General features: G+C 36.7%; 1 protein-coding gene across 6 annotated transcripts in view; it reads left to right on the top strand.

The window, feature by feature from the left end:
* The window catches only part of Obsc (Obscurin), a 42,526-nt gene that overhangs the window by 3,948 nt on the left and 21,676 nt on the right, over window positions 1-16,902 (top strand). For 2 of the 6 annotated variants that reach the window (XM_011064051.2, XM_011064049.2), the window contains exons 1-7: window positions 2,959-9,136; window positions 9,513-9,622; window positions 11,029-11,184; window positions 12,953-13,075; window positions 13,239-13,409; window positions 14,648-14,729; window positions 15,033-15,128. In XM_011064051.2, the coding sequence (XP_011062353.2) occupies window positions 4,532-9,136; window positions 9,513-9,622; window positions 11,029-11,184; window positions 12,953-13,075; window positions 13,239-13,409; window positions 14,648-14,729; window positions 15,033-15,128 (5,343 nt within the window). In that variant the 5' untranslated portion in view covers window positions 2,959-4,531. Of the gene's footprint in view, window positions 1-2,958; window positions 9,137-9,512; window positions 9,623-11,028; window positions 11,185-12,952; window positions 13,076-13,238; window positions 13,410-14,647; window positions 14,730-15,032; window positions 15,129-16,902 lie in introns of those variants that run through there. The other 4 variants (XM_011064053.2, XM_011064052.2, XM_011064050.2 and 1 more) reach the window with 3 other exon arrangements.

The raw sequence follows: 16,902 nt of genomic DNA, 5'->3' as shown, positions 1-16,902 counted from the left end.
ATATTTAAAATAAAATAGCCATATATACGTTTTAATTTATAAAAAGAAAGAGAAAAAAGATTATAAGTAATGAGTACAGCTCAAAGAAATAACAAATGCTTAGATCAACTTAAATTAATTAATATAAAACAATAAAAACACATCGATATTTAGGCTGTGTTTCAAAATTCAGTGTCAGCTCTAAAAATTTATAGTTTACGTTACGTGCGCTCTATAGATTCGTAGTACTGGTAGTGAATTTTGGAACACAGTCTTAGTTGTAGAAAACGCTTTATGTAATATGTTATGCGTTCGATATATCTGAAACTGAAACAAATGGCATTTATTCATAGACATAGAACAGAAATAAGTATGTAAAAGAGGCAATGCTCTGTCTTCATATTTCATACTATATGTGTCTATGCATTTATGTATTACAGTGAGTGATGCTGACATTTGATGGACTCTCTTGGTTTCTAAACATATAAATACCGTACAAATTTATAAATAATTGTCCAAAAGCAAAGACAATTACGTCTCTATGACCGGTATTCATAATAGGTTCTTATTTTAAGACCGTCTTAAGTTGCTAATACCCCCTCTGCTTGACTTATGACATCTTAAGATTGTGTTTAAGACGACCTTAAATATAAAAATCAACTATGAATACCGGCCTATATTAGCGCTCCGATATTATTGCTATTGATATATGCATATTGAAGCTATATTTTCATGCTACATATACGTATATAAAAAATAAAGATGTATATAAAAATTTTTATAATCTGTATTATTATCGAACGTATTTTATGCAGGCAGATTTTGGAACATATACTTTATTACATTATAAACAGATATTATATGAAGATATACACTTATAGGATTTCTCGACTATGTGTGTCTCATTTAGCATGTGAGGTTGACATGTCCTTGACAATAGCAACATCTTTTTTGACACATTGCGTTGGTCTGTAGAAAAAAATCTCGGAATCATTGTGATTGAGAGGAGACCAGGCGAGTACATGACAGAAGTAGATGGAATATCTGATTCGTTGCCAAAAGCTGCAGGCTACACACTGCCATTTCGAGCCCTCCCGCGATACGCATGTGTGTCTTTCGTCTTCACGCGTTGTCTTTCCCTTTTTTCCCATCGCCTTTCGCTCGGCAATCTTTTTATTAAGATCATTCTCTTTCACGCGATGCATACAAGGGATGCATTATGTCGGGCGCGTTTCAAGTTTCTCGAAGCAATGCTTCGTTCTCGCGATGTAATTTTTATTTCGCACCGAAATATGTGCCCAACCCTATTAGGCTCGGATTAGTTAATCGTACAACTTCTTAGTATTGTAATATATATAGAATTATTATCATCCCGTTATATATTTTATTACTAATTATATGAAGTAAAAGTAGAATTTATTTTAATTAATTATTTGTTTTTTTACACTTCTTATCCCATTAAGCTTTTTATAATATGTATATAATTATTAATATTAATATCTTAAGATATTTTATTCTATCATCAAGACACTGATGAAATATTTCTGAAAATGGAGAGTGAGGCAAATTGGGGACAAAGCCCGTGGAATTTACACGGTTTACGTTTACACGCGAGGTACTTGCCCGGCATTGGTTGATTTTTATTCCCGGTTTATTTTTGATCGCATCGTTTTAACAACGACCAGATGCGTTTATCGGTCGTTAGTGAATTATACGAGCGATCGCGAATTCCGCCCACAATATATACACGTCTGGCGCCTCGTCATCATCCATAAGGGTCTTACAAAATCTTCCGGATTTTGAGAAAAAGCATTTTGAGAATATATAATAGAAGAATTAATTTACGTAGTTAATGTGATCTTTGTAATCAACTAAATACTTCGTCAAATTCTGCAATCTGTAATCAATTTTTTATTTTAATATTATTGACAGAAGTTATAATAACAACTGTTGTATTTATTTAAATTTTATGCAGATAAATCATTTTATTTCTTTGGAATTAAATTTTTTTTCACTGATGATTTATGCGTTTGTTATGATGAAATAATATATAAATTAGAACGCTTCCCTAATTATAAATCAATATTGATCTGCATCGTTTATCATGATTCGCTCGACTTCTTCCCTGAGAAAGTTAACAGTTGTCGTAAATCACTGCGAACGACCGCGGAACAAAACGTTAAAGTAACTTCGGTTCGTCCATTAAGTCACGCTAGGAAAACTGTTCGCTCGACCATAAAAATATGCAAGTATGTTCTGAATGCTCGCGCGTGATTTTTCCTTCGTCTGCCAGTGGACTGGCACCAAATAGATGTTTAAGTTTAAACGACATCGCTCATTCTCATCGTTTTTCATTGTAAAGCTTTATTTCTCACAAGCTTTATTCTCACCTATTCCGCTTGACATTGCCAACAAAGCGTCCGTGCATTTGTTTACGAGGGTCTTCAATCATTCAGAGCAAATCGCCTGTTGCTCTTTTTAAACTAACATTTGCGATTTATTGCCGGGATTTGCGTCCAGCATTGTTTAAAACGGAACTCCACTCAGTGCAGCATTATCAAGAAAATTACCAAGCAATTATTAAAATTTACACTATTAAAATTCATAATGAAAACATAGGAAATTCTAATTTACATGAGAAAAATACAAAAAAATATTCTTCGAGTAATCAATAGTACAGTATAATTATATAAATATCAGATTATTAATTTCAATCGTAATTCTAATGAAAAATATATTCTATTCAAATTGTCATGCAGTTTCAGAACCGAATCCGTGGTTACCAAATCCGTGGCTTTCAAAACGTGAGAAACTTCCACGTGCAAACTCCCGTGCGCTGAAAATCCGGTGTCGGTTATGCACGACTTCACGGAGATCCGGGTCCGTGTACTCCGTTCTAAAGATGTATTGGAGAAGTGTAAGAAGGGTAGGCTATTTCTGGTCGTGGGAGCTGAGAGAGAGACTCGCTGTGCAAACGGCTCTTAGCCACTTCGTACGCAGAGAGTAGTCTCGCTTTCGCCGCGTATCGCCGATATACACCTTTCGGGAGGACCGCATCTCGCGAAAAGCCGAACGATGTGATCGGTGTAACGAGAGTGAAGATGTTTTGCTTAGTGATCGGCATGAATGAGAATCTATACGGGCTATGAAATCAACAAAAATTGTAGTATAAAAATAATGGAGAACGCGTTCATCCGATTACACTGGAACGAGAAACGAATGACATCAAATATGTATATTAGACGAGAATGAATATTTTCACGTAGGAAGAAACGAATAAGAAGCAAAATAATTTTTTCTAACAACGAAACAGGATAGAATAAAATTACTTCAACAATCAGTTTGGAGGAAAGAAATTTTGCTTACAAGATTAAATATTATTAAGAAATTCGAAAAATTTCTATGCAAATATTGAAAATTAATGATTATTAATAGCTTTACTTTTAAATTTGCATTTTCTAAATTTCTTTTAAAGAACTATTATTAAATTATCTGCATAAAAGTGCATATTCGAAATTAATAAGTGGACTAATAAAGAAATCAAGGTTGTGATTCGTGACATGAAATAATGTACAGAAATGTTTTTTTTTTTTAGAATTATGAATATGAAAAGTAAACCGTGAAACGCTCAATGTTATGTCAGTTTACAGGTGACGCGTGCGAGGTATTAAGTAATCGAAAGTAAAATGTCAAATGGTTAAATGCTCGTTCTAAGAAAAGATAGAATAAATAATATTGAGCAAATGTTAACTCAAGTAGTAAGACAAATTTTTTGTTAAACAAAAATTTAAAATGGATGTTAAAACTTTTCAACTTTGGATCAATTATAAAGATTTATATCGAGAAGCATCGACAAATGATACGCTTTGATCTAAATTATATTTTATTCAAAAAGAGGAAAGAAATCATATGCAAGAAATTGTACTCAGAATCTAAACATATGTAGATGAATTGAAAACGAAATTCAACAAATATCGCGGCGGAGGTGAGACGGTGATGCGTGAAAATGATCGAAGGCGCAAAATCGCGATTCCCATCGTGTGGATGCCAAGTTTCGAGCTGATGTCCATTTATCTACATCATCGGCAAAACGATTTTGTTGACGTGTGGGCGTAAATGTGATTGGACATTAATTTCTGAAGAAAGAATCGGTATATAAATCGACCGGTTAAAATGCGAGCTTCTATAGCGCGGTCTTAAGAAAGACCAATTCGATTCGCACAATTTGTGAATTCGTCGCGAGTTCAAGTTCAAGACGAATCTGAATCACTCGAAATCTCGAAAGCTTAACATATAATCTTTCATTCTAACCGCTTTTAAAATCGCAGAGTATATCTGTAATTTCAAGTCATCAATCAGAGTACTGTTAATAATCTCAAACTATCAAGAAGGACACGATTAAGAGAAGAATAATCTAAAATCAAGAAAACTCCATTATCTATTTCTATAATCATCACCTTGAAGTCTACGTGATAACATCTGTAATCGTTAGAAAAATTATAAAGTATTATTAATGTTTTTACTAAATATCAAATAATCTCGGGAGAAGACAATGTCCTTCTGCAGGATTACAGGTAAAAGTCGGGGTCTCCCTAGACCAAACTACTTTCCGCTTTTACCACCTATAAGTCCAGCGGACGCTAAGCGATTCTGCCGCATCACTGGCAAATCCTACGGCTTGCCAACTCATCATTACATTCCGGTATTGTTGGGCGCGCATCCTCATGACAAGTCAAAATGTAAGATCACGAACGCGTCGGGTCTCGGCGCGCATCATTACACTGCCGGTTTGATTGTCGGCGAAAAGAAGAGACACGTGATGCTCAAAGACTATCGTTACGTCTTCCCGATTTTGGAGGGCGAGGGTGAGCAGCAACGTGCATTGAGAGAGCTTCTAAACACGAAGCAAACCCCAATTGAAGAAGCAGAGAAGTTTGTGTACACGGTGGAAGAACGAAGATGCAGCCTTGTATTTCCAGCGAAGTTGGAAGCCGCCGTTAGGGACGGAGATGTCAAAGATGTAATGCTCTCGAGAGATTGTGATACCGTTTTGTTAAGATTGAAGCAAGGCAAAAATGTGTCTGTGGATTTTAAGAATTTAGTGGATTTTGATAATCTTTATGACGGCATGGGACCACGAGAAGAGGTGCTGAAGGAACGAGAAAAGCTGGAAATGGAAGCTAGAAAACGAAAAAGAAAGAAACAGACTGTACTGAATTATGCAAAGAAATTTTTTGAAGAGAAAGAGAGAGCAGCCGATGAGGAAGAGCTTCAACGTACCAAGCAACTTAAACTACGAAGCATCAAAGAAGAGATCAAGGAGGAAATGGCAGAAAACTGGAAGCACGTGAATGTAGAACAAGCGAAACTGATGTCTTTTGATGTCGTGAATATGTCGAGTGCCTTTAAGGACGCAACAAAACCCGTTTCCAACATATTAGACTGGAATTCATTGCAAAACAACTCGAAGAAACCAACTGGTGTGCCAATAATCGAAAAAATACCAATACCTATAATAGCTGAGCCACAAATCATAGATCAAGAACCAATCTTATACACTAGTCCTATATCTGAGTTTGTAGGTGGTTTTGAAGCGATCGCAATCGTAAAACCACTAACACCTTTAATTGCAAAGCCGGACATTACATTGCAGAATGCGATTCAAAATATTCTACAGGATGATCTTGAAGGCAGCGCGAACGTGACGGAGAAGTTTTTGCAAGCTGGAGAACAGGCGTTAGAATGTTTGCCTAAAATAGAGGAAATACCCGAACTAGTGCGAAATCTGCCTACTGGCAAGAAGTTTACGATGCATAACGTTAAAGGTCTCAAATTGGACATTAAATCGGCCGAAAGATTTGTTGCTGGTCAAACGATGCATACACCTTCCGGTACCATTTTCGTGCCTGGTCAAACCTTGCAGACACCTCAAGGTCCCACCTTCACTCCAGGATTAACTCTTAATACGCCTGATGGTCCTCTTTTGGTCCCTGGACAGATCGTGACTGTGAATGAATCGGAGGGAGCAAGAACGTCAGTGTTTATCGCTGGACAGACCTTAACAACAGAGCGAGGCGAGCGTTTCGTGCAAGGACAGACATTCCACACAAGCGAAGGAAGCAAATTTGTTGAAGGTCAGACCGTTCTGACGGAGGAGGGTCCAAAATTTGTGGCTGGTCAAATAGTAGCAAATGGTACTTTCATTGCCGGTCAAACCGTGATTACTCCGGATGGAATACGTTTTATGGCGGGCCAGACTGTTACAGATTATCATGGCGAGCCAGTCTTTGTGCCGGGACAGAATGTACAGATCAATGGCAGGCACGAATTTGTACCTGGTCAATGCGTTGAATCACCGAACAGCGGACCCAAGTTTATTCCTGGACAGACATTGCTAACAACCGAAGGTTCACAATTTGTTCCAGGTCAATACGTAACTACGAAATCGGGCGAGAAACATTTTATTCCTGGTGTTGCTAGAGAAACGGAGGATATCTCAACATTTGTGTCGGGGATGACGCTGGATACCCCGAAAGGTCAGAAATTTGTTGAAGGACAAGTATTAAAGACTCCGGAAGGTATGGTATTCTGTCCAGGACGAACTATTATCACCGAGAAAGGCTTCGAATTTATCGCAGCGAGAAAGTTCGATGAAGTAATTTTCCAAGACGCTAGTCCTATCGGTATACCTATAAATTCGAAAACTGCGAGTGCAGTATCAACTTTTCAGCAGCGTGAAGTCTTCGGTCACATGGTGCAGACAGAGAAGGGTATCGAGTTCTTCCCGGAGAATGCAAGAAATCTGCCGGAAGGTAGGAAAATCGTTCCCGGACAATTGGTTACCGGTGACAAGGACGGGCCACGTTTTGTACCAGGTGTCATGACAGAGGATGGCTTCTTACCAGGTCAGATAGTTACAACAGAGAAGGGCGAGGAGTTCGTGCCTGGTCAAGTAATCGATACTAGCAGTGGACCGAAATTCGTGCCTGGTCAGATAGTGGAGACCCGAACCGGTCCCAAGTTCGTACCCGGTCAAACGGTAGATACGCCGGATGGACCACGTTTCGTGCCAGGTCAGATCGTCGATACCAAAGTAGGGCCGACGTTCATTCCCGGTCAGGTAATCTACACCGAGGAAGAGGGATCTAGATTCGTACCGGGACAAGTAGTGGACACGCCGGATGGGCCCAGATTTGTACCTGGCCGTGTGGTGGAAGCAGGCGAAATGGGTGTGACCTTCATACCGGGTCAAATCGTACAGACGGAAGAGGGGCCTTGTTTCGTCGCTCCTGATCTCATTGATACGCCTGAGGGTGAGCTGGAGTTTTCTGTACAAGGATTCGAGGTTACTCCCGAGGAGCTGCGATTGCTGCGTCCGCAGCATCTACATTACAATCCACGTTTTCGCCATCGCGGTGAGACCAGCATAGACTCTAAGATGTTACACGAACTATCTGAGGCGGGATTATCCGTGGGACGAAAAGTTGCGACAAATCTACCAACGGTGGACGTGGATGTGGATCCGAAGGCGATGGCTTTAGAACAGGCTCTCGCCGTGGCAACAAAATTAGGTTTGCAAGGTGGTACAGCGGTGAAGTTGGCGCAAGTCATGTCGACAATTGCGCAATTAGCGAAAAATATTGTTCTGCAGCAGCAACGAAATTCAGATACTGAAAATACAATAACGTTAACAAACGGTAATCGATCGCCTGTTATTGAAACTGAAGAAATAAGAACAAACAATGAGAATAACGTCGAGTCACTGCAGGGTATAATAAGAGCAGCAATTGCAGCAACTGCTTTGATGATATCGGATGAACAAATAACATTAGATAATAGCAATTTTCAAGACTTCGTCTATTCTTCCATTAGTGAATCATTTAAAATTCTATTCCGTCAAAACGATCAAGACATCGATCGATCGGTAGATGAAATTCTAAAAATTCTCTTAATTTCGCAAAATCGCAGTTCTTTTTGCCAAAGTATACTGTCAGAATTGTTGAACACCAAGAAAAATAAAGTGAACATTCTCAAATCAACCGTGAGTCCACGCCAGCCGTTGCGGAGAGATGTTATACTCGACAAGCTATCGCTGATTCTCGAAGAGGAACACAATACGGATTTAATTGGACCGGCTTTTCGAACCGTTTCGAAGAACGATCCAGAGCTAGTATCACTTGTTCTAAAAAATGTGTCGCGACACGTAGCGAACGTGGCAACTGAGAAGGAAGCTGCGGAGACGGTTCATAAGGCGATCGTCCAGGCGGTCCGAGAATCGAGCAAAATTCATGTAACAGAGCTATTGAACGCCGAGGGACCGGACGTTCGCGAGATGCTGCTTCAAGCTGTAGGTTTAGCACGAGCTCTAGGGATGCCTGATACGGCGAACAGCTTGCTGTCAGTGATCAGCGACGAGAAATCTACTCAGGCTCTAGCAAACGACCGAGTGACCATGGACGTATTGAAGAGGCTGGCAATCATGAGAAAACTCGCAGAAGAACGACCACCTTTTATGAATGCTCTCGGACAGCTATGCAGCGATCCTGAATTGGCTAAAACGGATCCGCGATTACGAACTCTCGTAAGAGAGAGTGCCGCATTGATGATAGTACCTGAAGAGACTCCTTTGATGTCCTCAGCTGATGTTCCAACTGCGTTGCTACGCGCTGACAACAGCCTGGCAATGGAAGAATTCTTATTGAGAAGAAATCATAAGCGGTCGGCTATTTTCATGATTTTGAAACAGGGTATGCAAGCAGTTGTACCTAGAGAGGCTTCTAGGTCGGTGTTAACCGGTGAAGTTGCCTACACTGTCCTTGATGAAGATGGTATACATCATTTCGAACCATTGCACGTATTTTCGGCGCTCAGGCTGAATCGTCCAGCCGCTCATCGGTTCTCTATGTATTGTTGTCCGGTAGCAAAGGAAGTGGACATTGAAATCGGCGAGATGATGTCCACCACCTTTACCGGTACAACATCGATTGCGAGCAGTCTGGATAGTTCTGCCAATGGTAATTCCAATAAGCAAGAAAGTAATGGTACTGCAAATCTATCAAAATCTGAACAATCGGCTGCTTTTTATTCAGTCAGCAGGGAGAACACGCCAAGTCTGAAGAGATTGAACGGTGCTCGGCAATGGTGCAGCTTTGAGCGGGTAAAGTATAATATTAGGAAGATGGAGACTGAAGTATGTGATGAACATTTTTTATCGAAGAGCCAATGTATTTAATATTTTATATTTCACACGTTAACTATAAATTATTTAATCAAGAAAGAGTGATTCACGTTAGGTCTAGTTTCACGCGTGATATATATTTTTAAGATTTTCATCTCTTGTTAATTTCTTTCAACGTTGGTTCCAAAACCTGTCTCTATTTTTCAACCAAAACTATAATTTTATAATTCAATTGCGTTTTACGATTTAAAAAAAAAAGATGTATCATTCCTATTTTTGTTTCAAGGTGCACTTGAAAAAAAAGTCCGTTACAATTTTTTATTCTATTTGTGTCGTCGTCACATTTTTGTTACAGGGATCTTCGGAAAATTATGTCATTGTGAAGGACTATATAGCGGACACCGATGGATTTACCGTGAATGTTGGCGACATCGTCGAGGCCGTCGATCATGACGGTTCGGCAAAGTAAGTAATTTTTAGTTCAAGAATACAATTTAAGAAGAGAAAAGAAGAGATAGCTTCTCGATGGATTTTGTCATCGCGCTGCTTTTCGTATCGCGCGCGTACACGTGGGTGGCAACCGTTTCGTGGTAGATAAAATTCACCACTCGATCTAAAGATAGTCTGCGCGACTCATCGTTCACATGCGAGTCTCACGCTGCGCGTGTCGACACGCTTGCGATAACGATTGTCCAGGTTGTTTATCACCGATACCCGAGATCTCGGCGTACATGCGGAAGTGATAACCGAGGGATCAAATTGGACGGGGTACATTTATGACCAACAGGTGCATCTCGTCTATTAACGCTGACACTGGTCTTCTCGCGAGAGCGAGCGCAGATAATATCGGATTTTGAAGGCAGCTACTGTTTGTACGCGTATTAACCGCGGCCGCAATTATATACTTTCACATCCATCGCTGAATCCGTGGCTTCTCCGTGTGATCGTAAGAAAACCGGGGAGCTAATCTGACTTCGGTCAAGCTAATCCGGATGTCGAACCATAAGACGAGGATCATTGCCCTGCGAATATAAGACACGCTTGGGTTTCTGCTTGCACACCCGCTCGCGGTGTTCTATTTTTATACTATACGGTGGTTTTATTGGCGTTCGTCTGACATATGATGCGAAATTTGTAAATACTTCGACAGATGGAAAATATGCGCGAAATTTATAGTCACATAAAAATCTTGCGATAGTCTCGGTTATACAAGAAAATTGGCGTTTACGCGCTCGCTACAACAGGTGAATAATCCTCGAATAGTCAAAGATAAAAATCTTGAAATTGCTATTAAATCGCATGAGCTTTTTGAAATGAAATAATATAACGATGGAAGAACCGTACTGTGAAATCTACGTCTTGCTATTACACGTCGTAAAATTAGCACAGCACATGGCTTTCAACTACATCCGCAAAATTAACAAGATGAAACGGTATGTTGCGAAATATAATCCGCAAATGGCACCCTGATCCTACCACAATGCTTGTGAAACATCCGCTTTAATTGCTTTGCACGTCAAAGACTTACTCATTGTTATGCGATTAATTCTGATAACAAATAGATAACTAGCTCTATATAAAAATATTATATATATATATATATATATTAGGTGTTGGAATTAATTCGTAGCGTTTTTAATGAAAGAATGTTATTTATTTCACATGAGCATTAAAAAATACATTAATGAAAGTACTTCCCATCACTTGTAAAACGCTACGAATTAATTCCAACACCTAATATATATATATATATATATAACAAATATGTAACAGATATATAACATAATATCAAGAGATACAAATCTCTTTTCTATAAACTCCTCGTCGCACAAAGGACGAGATCCTATAGCGGATGCTTCGCGTTGTTGTAGGAAAGCGAGAATCGATCCCGATCTGGAGGTCGAAGTTGGCGATATCTTGGACAATTCGGCTGCCAAACACAAGCTTTCGATTCGGCCACGTCGAAATCATGCAGATCCGCGTGCTCGAAGCAGTCCGAGCGTCGACTCAGATACGAGCCTTCAAAGGTAAAACATCGAGACTGGGACAATGATATTCATTTAGATTTCCACCTTGAAAATCATCTGATAACGTGACAACTAGAAATATGTTCCGTATTTGCTAATTTTATCGCCAAAAGCGTAAATTAGCTCTTCGATGTATAATATTTTACCCTGATCTCATAACAAAGTCTAAAGTAACCGACTCAGAATAGAATAATGAAGGCTGCAATATTAAATTTTGACTCATCAAGAACATGTGGTCATCAGCTTCCTGTGTTATAAGATAACGATTGCCGTCATCAACGATGCCATTAAAATGCTGTTAATCCCTTTAATATTGTATGCTGTAAACAATAATTCAAGAAATATGTATAAATTTTTAAAAAGTTAACATAGATTAGTTTTATAAGTTTAAAATGACAAACAATTTAATGAAGGTATTATAAAAAGTTCAACCCTACAAAATCTCAATTATGAATTAAGATATCAAAATAAGCTAATTGTAATGAATATTTTTATAGATGAATGTTACAAAAACTATTATGTTCTGACTAAAAATACAAAATGATAAATTACCATAACATTGACTATTCAAATATTACTAAACTAAATATTTATAATAAATGATTTGATACATTCCTTTGTTGTTGCGGTGTCAGCACATTTAACGGAACAATCATTCAAATTCCTGCAGCATGTGCGCGTTTTGTGACTGTTTAAATACGACAGACGAGACAAAAGCAATCCGTGCAGCTGTATTGAGAGCAAATTTGGATTTGCGGTTCCAAAATAAATTTAACAACGCTGAATTATGACGACGCTAATGAAGATTAAGCATTTATAAACGTCCTGCACAATAATATCTCGAGCAATCACATCTCTGCGTGATTGGCGGCAGGCCAATGTCAGTAAAATCGATAGTATAACTTATTACCTAAAAGAATCTTTAAACGTTGAAAAGGCATTGTATTAACGAGATATTACAGACGTTTTGCAAAAACTCAACATATTTATAATTTTAGAAAGAGTTATGTTGTTAGACAAATGCTCGTTTCTATCAATGTAGGTTAATTTTAATTTTGGTGTAACTAACTCTTCATTTTTCCTACTTCTAAGAATTAAGAAAGAATGAAAAATAAGTCGACCTAAGATTAAAATTGATCTACATTGATAGAAACAGGCATAATTCGATATACAATATTGAATTACGTTTCATTACTGTTAACGTGAATTGGCGAGACTGAGATAATGCACTTCTCTATAACCATGAGAATGGCAATTGCATGATAAAGCTTTTGTAGCAATTCAAGCATGTTCGCCAGCATATTTTGCGTTCTGTGAATGGACGATGACTTCGATGGCACGATGCCTTAGTCATTCTGCATAAATATAACTGCGGGACTCCTACGCTTTCGAATGTCTATCTATATCATCTCTGTCGATAATCATTCGATCCTGATTTAATTATTAGATAATTTTATTTGACTCAAAATTATCGACGAAAATTGAAAATAAAATTGTACAATGAATTAGTCGAAAATAAAATCGTTCAATGAAGATTTCCGAAAAATGACCTTTCGATAAGTTTTTAAATGTTAAGAATATACAATCGCGAATTATCAAAAATGATTAGTATGATTAATAATTTTAAAGAAGTTTGTTTTTATTTTTATAAAGATGCAACATTATAAAATTTCTTAAAATGTCTGCAATCTTGGAAAATGCAAGTATTCGGCGGAAGATATTTTTTTTTACAATATACAAATGTCTAATAGGATTTGTTGCTTTATAGGGTATACGTTCGTACATCCGACGGAAGGCAGGGATGGTTACCTTCATCCATTTTAATGCAAACGGCGCTTAGTGAAGAGACTTTATCAATGAATCGGCCAGAAGATTCTCATTATCGACGAGAGTATGTATTTGCTTTTATCTTTCAATTTTTAACGCATTTTTATAATTTGTTACATATAATAGACATATATATATATATATATATACTTTAATTTCTTTTACAATTATATTTTAATATAATCAACAGTAAGACAAAAATATCTTAACATTCGCTTTACTTACAGAGCTGTTGTGAAAGAGTTAATCGAAACTGAGGAAGAATTTGGCAAGGATATTCAACTCGTCGTTGAACGTTATCTAAAGCCTCTCGATAATCCTGGCGTTCCGCGAGTTGTACGAGACAATAAAGAAATTATCTTCACTAATTTGAAACAAATAGCCGATTTTCATAACACGTAGGTATTTACGATAGCATACATTAATTGAAAAACGCAAAAGTTTATTGCAACACTGTCACAGACGAGCATTTATAAATATAATACTTGATTTCTGTTTTTTTTTTATTCAATTTCGGTGGAAATAAGGGATATTATAAACGTACACGCTTAATTATTATAAACAATCAACAATTACATATAAACAATCACAAAATTTATTAGGAGATTCACTGTATTTATAAAATTATACATCTTAATCTATTATTTATCTAAATATTTTATTACGTTGATTACATAAACAAATATAAATATTTCATTTTGTTATTTACAATTGCGAACACATCGAAGAAACACATGCACACTCGAATAATCTTTTAATGCGCTAAATACAAAGTAATATTGCATCAAATTAATTTCCACTCAACAGTAAATAAATACATATAATATATTATATTGTTGTGTGTAACAATTACATTGTTAAGTGGGAAATTATAACATTGATGTAATGTTAATGTTATTTTGTATTTAGTGGATAATGTATACCGTTATTGACTTATCAGTAAAAATATCACTAAAAATTGTTATACACAAATTCTTATACACAACTACATTTTGTACGCACATACAACTTTCCACACATTATTTTTTCACTTATAGCGGAATACGATGTATAAAGCGTAAGTTGAAGCGTATTTGTGTGATAGTGTGCTTCTTCGTATATGTGAACGTGACCCAAAAATTAATCCATATTTGTATTATCGCTTTTTAAAAATTTGATTATAATGTCCTCTTTAATGATATGATTTGATAGACGTAACAAGTCAATGTTACTATAAAAATGTTACTATAAAACATAAGCTGCATAAGCTTTAAAAATATATAAGTAGTTCTAATCTCATTTAAAAAAATTATCATGTTACGATATTATTGATACAATATTAAGTCAATTTTGTATTCATTACATTACTAACTCAACCTAATTCATCAGTACTCATCGATGTTGATCTTGTTGTTTTAATCTGAGAACAAATTAAATTCTAATTTTTCCATGAGAACCCGTAAGAATCGTTTTCACCCTTTATAGATCAGTAAAATAATATTGACAACTAAAATATGCCACATTTTTGGGACTACCTTGCATTACATATCGTTCCTAAGTAAAGCGTGCTCATTCTGAAGATGACACAGACTTCCATTCCGTAGCATGTTAGGCGTGGTGTGACTTTGGCATGATAATTAATTCCGGCCTTACTTAGATCGTTCGGCAGGGTGTTGATCGAGGGCGTCAAATACTATGCGGATCAACCACGTATGCTTGGCAAAACTTTCTTAAGATTGGTAAGTGATTCACTAGTAATATTTATTATTGAAATAATTAAATTAAGTTTACATTATTTGAAATAATTTTTGATTATTTTTATATTTATTTATTTTCTAATTGTAATTCTTTATACAAGAACGCAAAATTAAACAGTAAAATGTTTGTTTGGTATATGAGAATTGCATTCGTGAAAGTATATATAAAGTATAAAATAGAAATTTCTATAAACAAATTGCCAAGGAATAAACTTAATATTATACATTACATAATCGACTCTTGAATCAAATAGTTAATTACAACAAGATGCTATTCTATTTCAGGAGAGAGACTTTGACAAGCACGTGGCGTACTGCAGAGACGAGCCCGCTGCTCAAGAATTTCTTCAGGCAAACGACAAAGTACGCGAATACTTTGAGGCAAGTTATGTTTTATTATTATTATTATTGCAGAAATTCATTTCTTATATTAATTTGTGTAATAAATTGTTGTCACTTTTAATCAAGAATTCATTAAGCTTAAATTGGCGAGAAATACGAAATTTAGTTTCCAAATTAAATTGAATTAGCATCTGTAATGAAATTAGGACTTTAAATTTGTTGATAGTAATAAATTGGCATTAATAATAATCAAAATTAAGTGATCGCAAACTAATATTTTATTTTTCTAAAAATACTCAAGATATATTTTTATCTAAATGCAAAATCATATATTATTAAAAAATAATAAAATAATATAAAAATATAAATTAAGTATCAGATACTGTATATGTATTTATATTAAAACATATTGCAATGTATATTATATATAAAATATGTCTTAAAAATTATTTTCTGTAGATAGTTTATTATCTATTGATAGTATCTTTTAAAAGCTTTTAACCCACACCGTGTATCCTATTTTAAAACGTCATAATAAATATTCTTTTATTTGTCATTTTAATGCGTCATACGCGTTGCGAATTTTCACTGGAAATCCATGTTCGATTGCCTCAGCGGTATGGATTGAAGAAAATGATGGTAATTATATAACACGCGGGGGATATGCGGGCGTGTGTCCAGCCCTCAAAATAGCTGAGTTTATTCTTAACGGACGGAACATCTTTCGCTTCTCTTACCTACGACTGATAGTATCGAGATGCGTGCTATTCGGAAAAATGCGTTTTCATCAAGATTCAAAATATGTCATAGACAATATTATATAACACGACATATTATCCGATAATAAATATTATAGAACATAAAATATTATAATTGCTGCATTAAATATATTTCGTTATAAATTCATAAGTATCTATTTTAAGATTTATATTTTTATAATCGCAGTTCTTCGATCTAATATAAAACTATTCTTTAAGATTATATCATCCGTTAGACCAGAAATCAATTTTGTCCGAGATGGAAATTCTTTGCTAAAAAATTATTTTAATTGAAGAAGACATTCCGGATTTTTTTCATCTGCAAATTCTTATGCGCCCTTTACATCCACTAGAGAGTGAATAAGGTGAAGTAGATTGTTCGACTGTCGTGTAAAAAATGCAAGGAGAATGGATCGCGAGATGAAGTGTATTGATGATCCGCGCAATCTTCGTGTTGTTTTCGTGCGTGGTCAGTCGTACACGAAATCGTCCGGCGTCTAAGTATAGCCGTTACCGTATTGGTCTTCCGAGTATACTACGGAGGCAGTTGCGAGCACCCGAAGATTCCTCCTCAGTATCGTGAACCACTGACCATCACACCGTCTGTGTGTGAGAATCGCGCGACCCACTGAATTTGATCAGAAGCCGGACTTCTGTGCGCAGTTCATCTGCGAGCAACCACGCGACGACCATATCTCGACGAAATATCTCGACTTTGGTAGCGATCTCAGGGTGTTCCCTCCTTGTTTAAGGTGCGCGTCCGATAGTAGTACGCAGTTTTGCTCTCTCCGTTCTCCAAAAGTCACAAAGCATTGCGATGCGCTTATGCGATACGTCAATCGTGTGTCATCATTGTCTCAACATGCTAACTCTGTGACCACGTTCTCTGCGGGGATGACACACACTCGCCTTTGCATGCAAAATTCAGTCACACATCCAAAAATACGTATGTTCACGCCAGATCTTCTTGGTGTCGAATTACGGTGTCGGCCAATTTCTTCATTGAGACGCGAAAACCACCTCAAATGAAACACTTCAATTTCACTTAGCAAGAA

Source organism: Acromyrmex echinatior, chromosome 8 (assembly GCF_024713525.1).
Source record: "Acromyrmex echinatior isolate Ae372 chromosome 8, ASM2471352v2, whole genome shotgun sequence".
In the NCBI taxonomy this organism is placed as follows: Eukaryota; Metazoa; Arthropoda; class Insecta; order Hymenoptera; family Formicidae; genus Acromyrmex; species Acromyrmex echinatior.
Note: the sequence above shows the minus strand (reverse complement) of the source record. Positions and strands in the feature narration are given on the sequence as shown.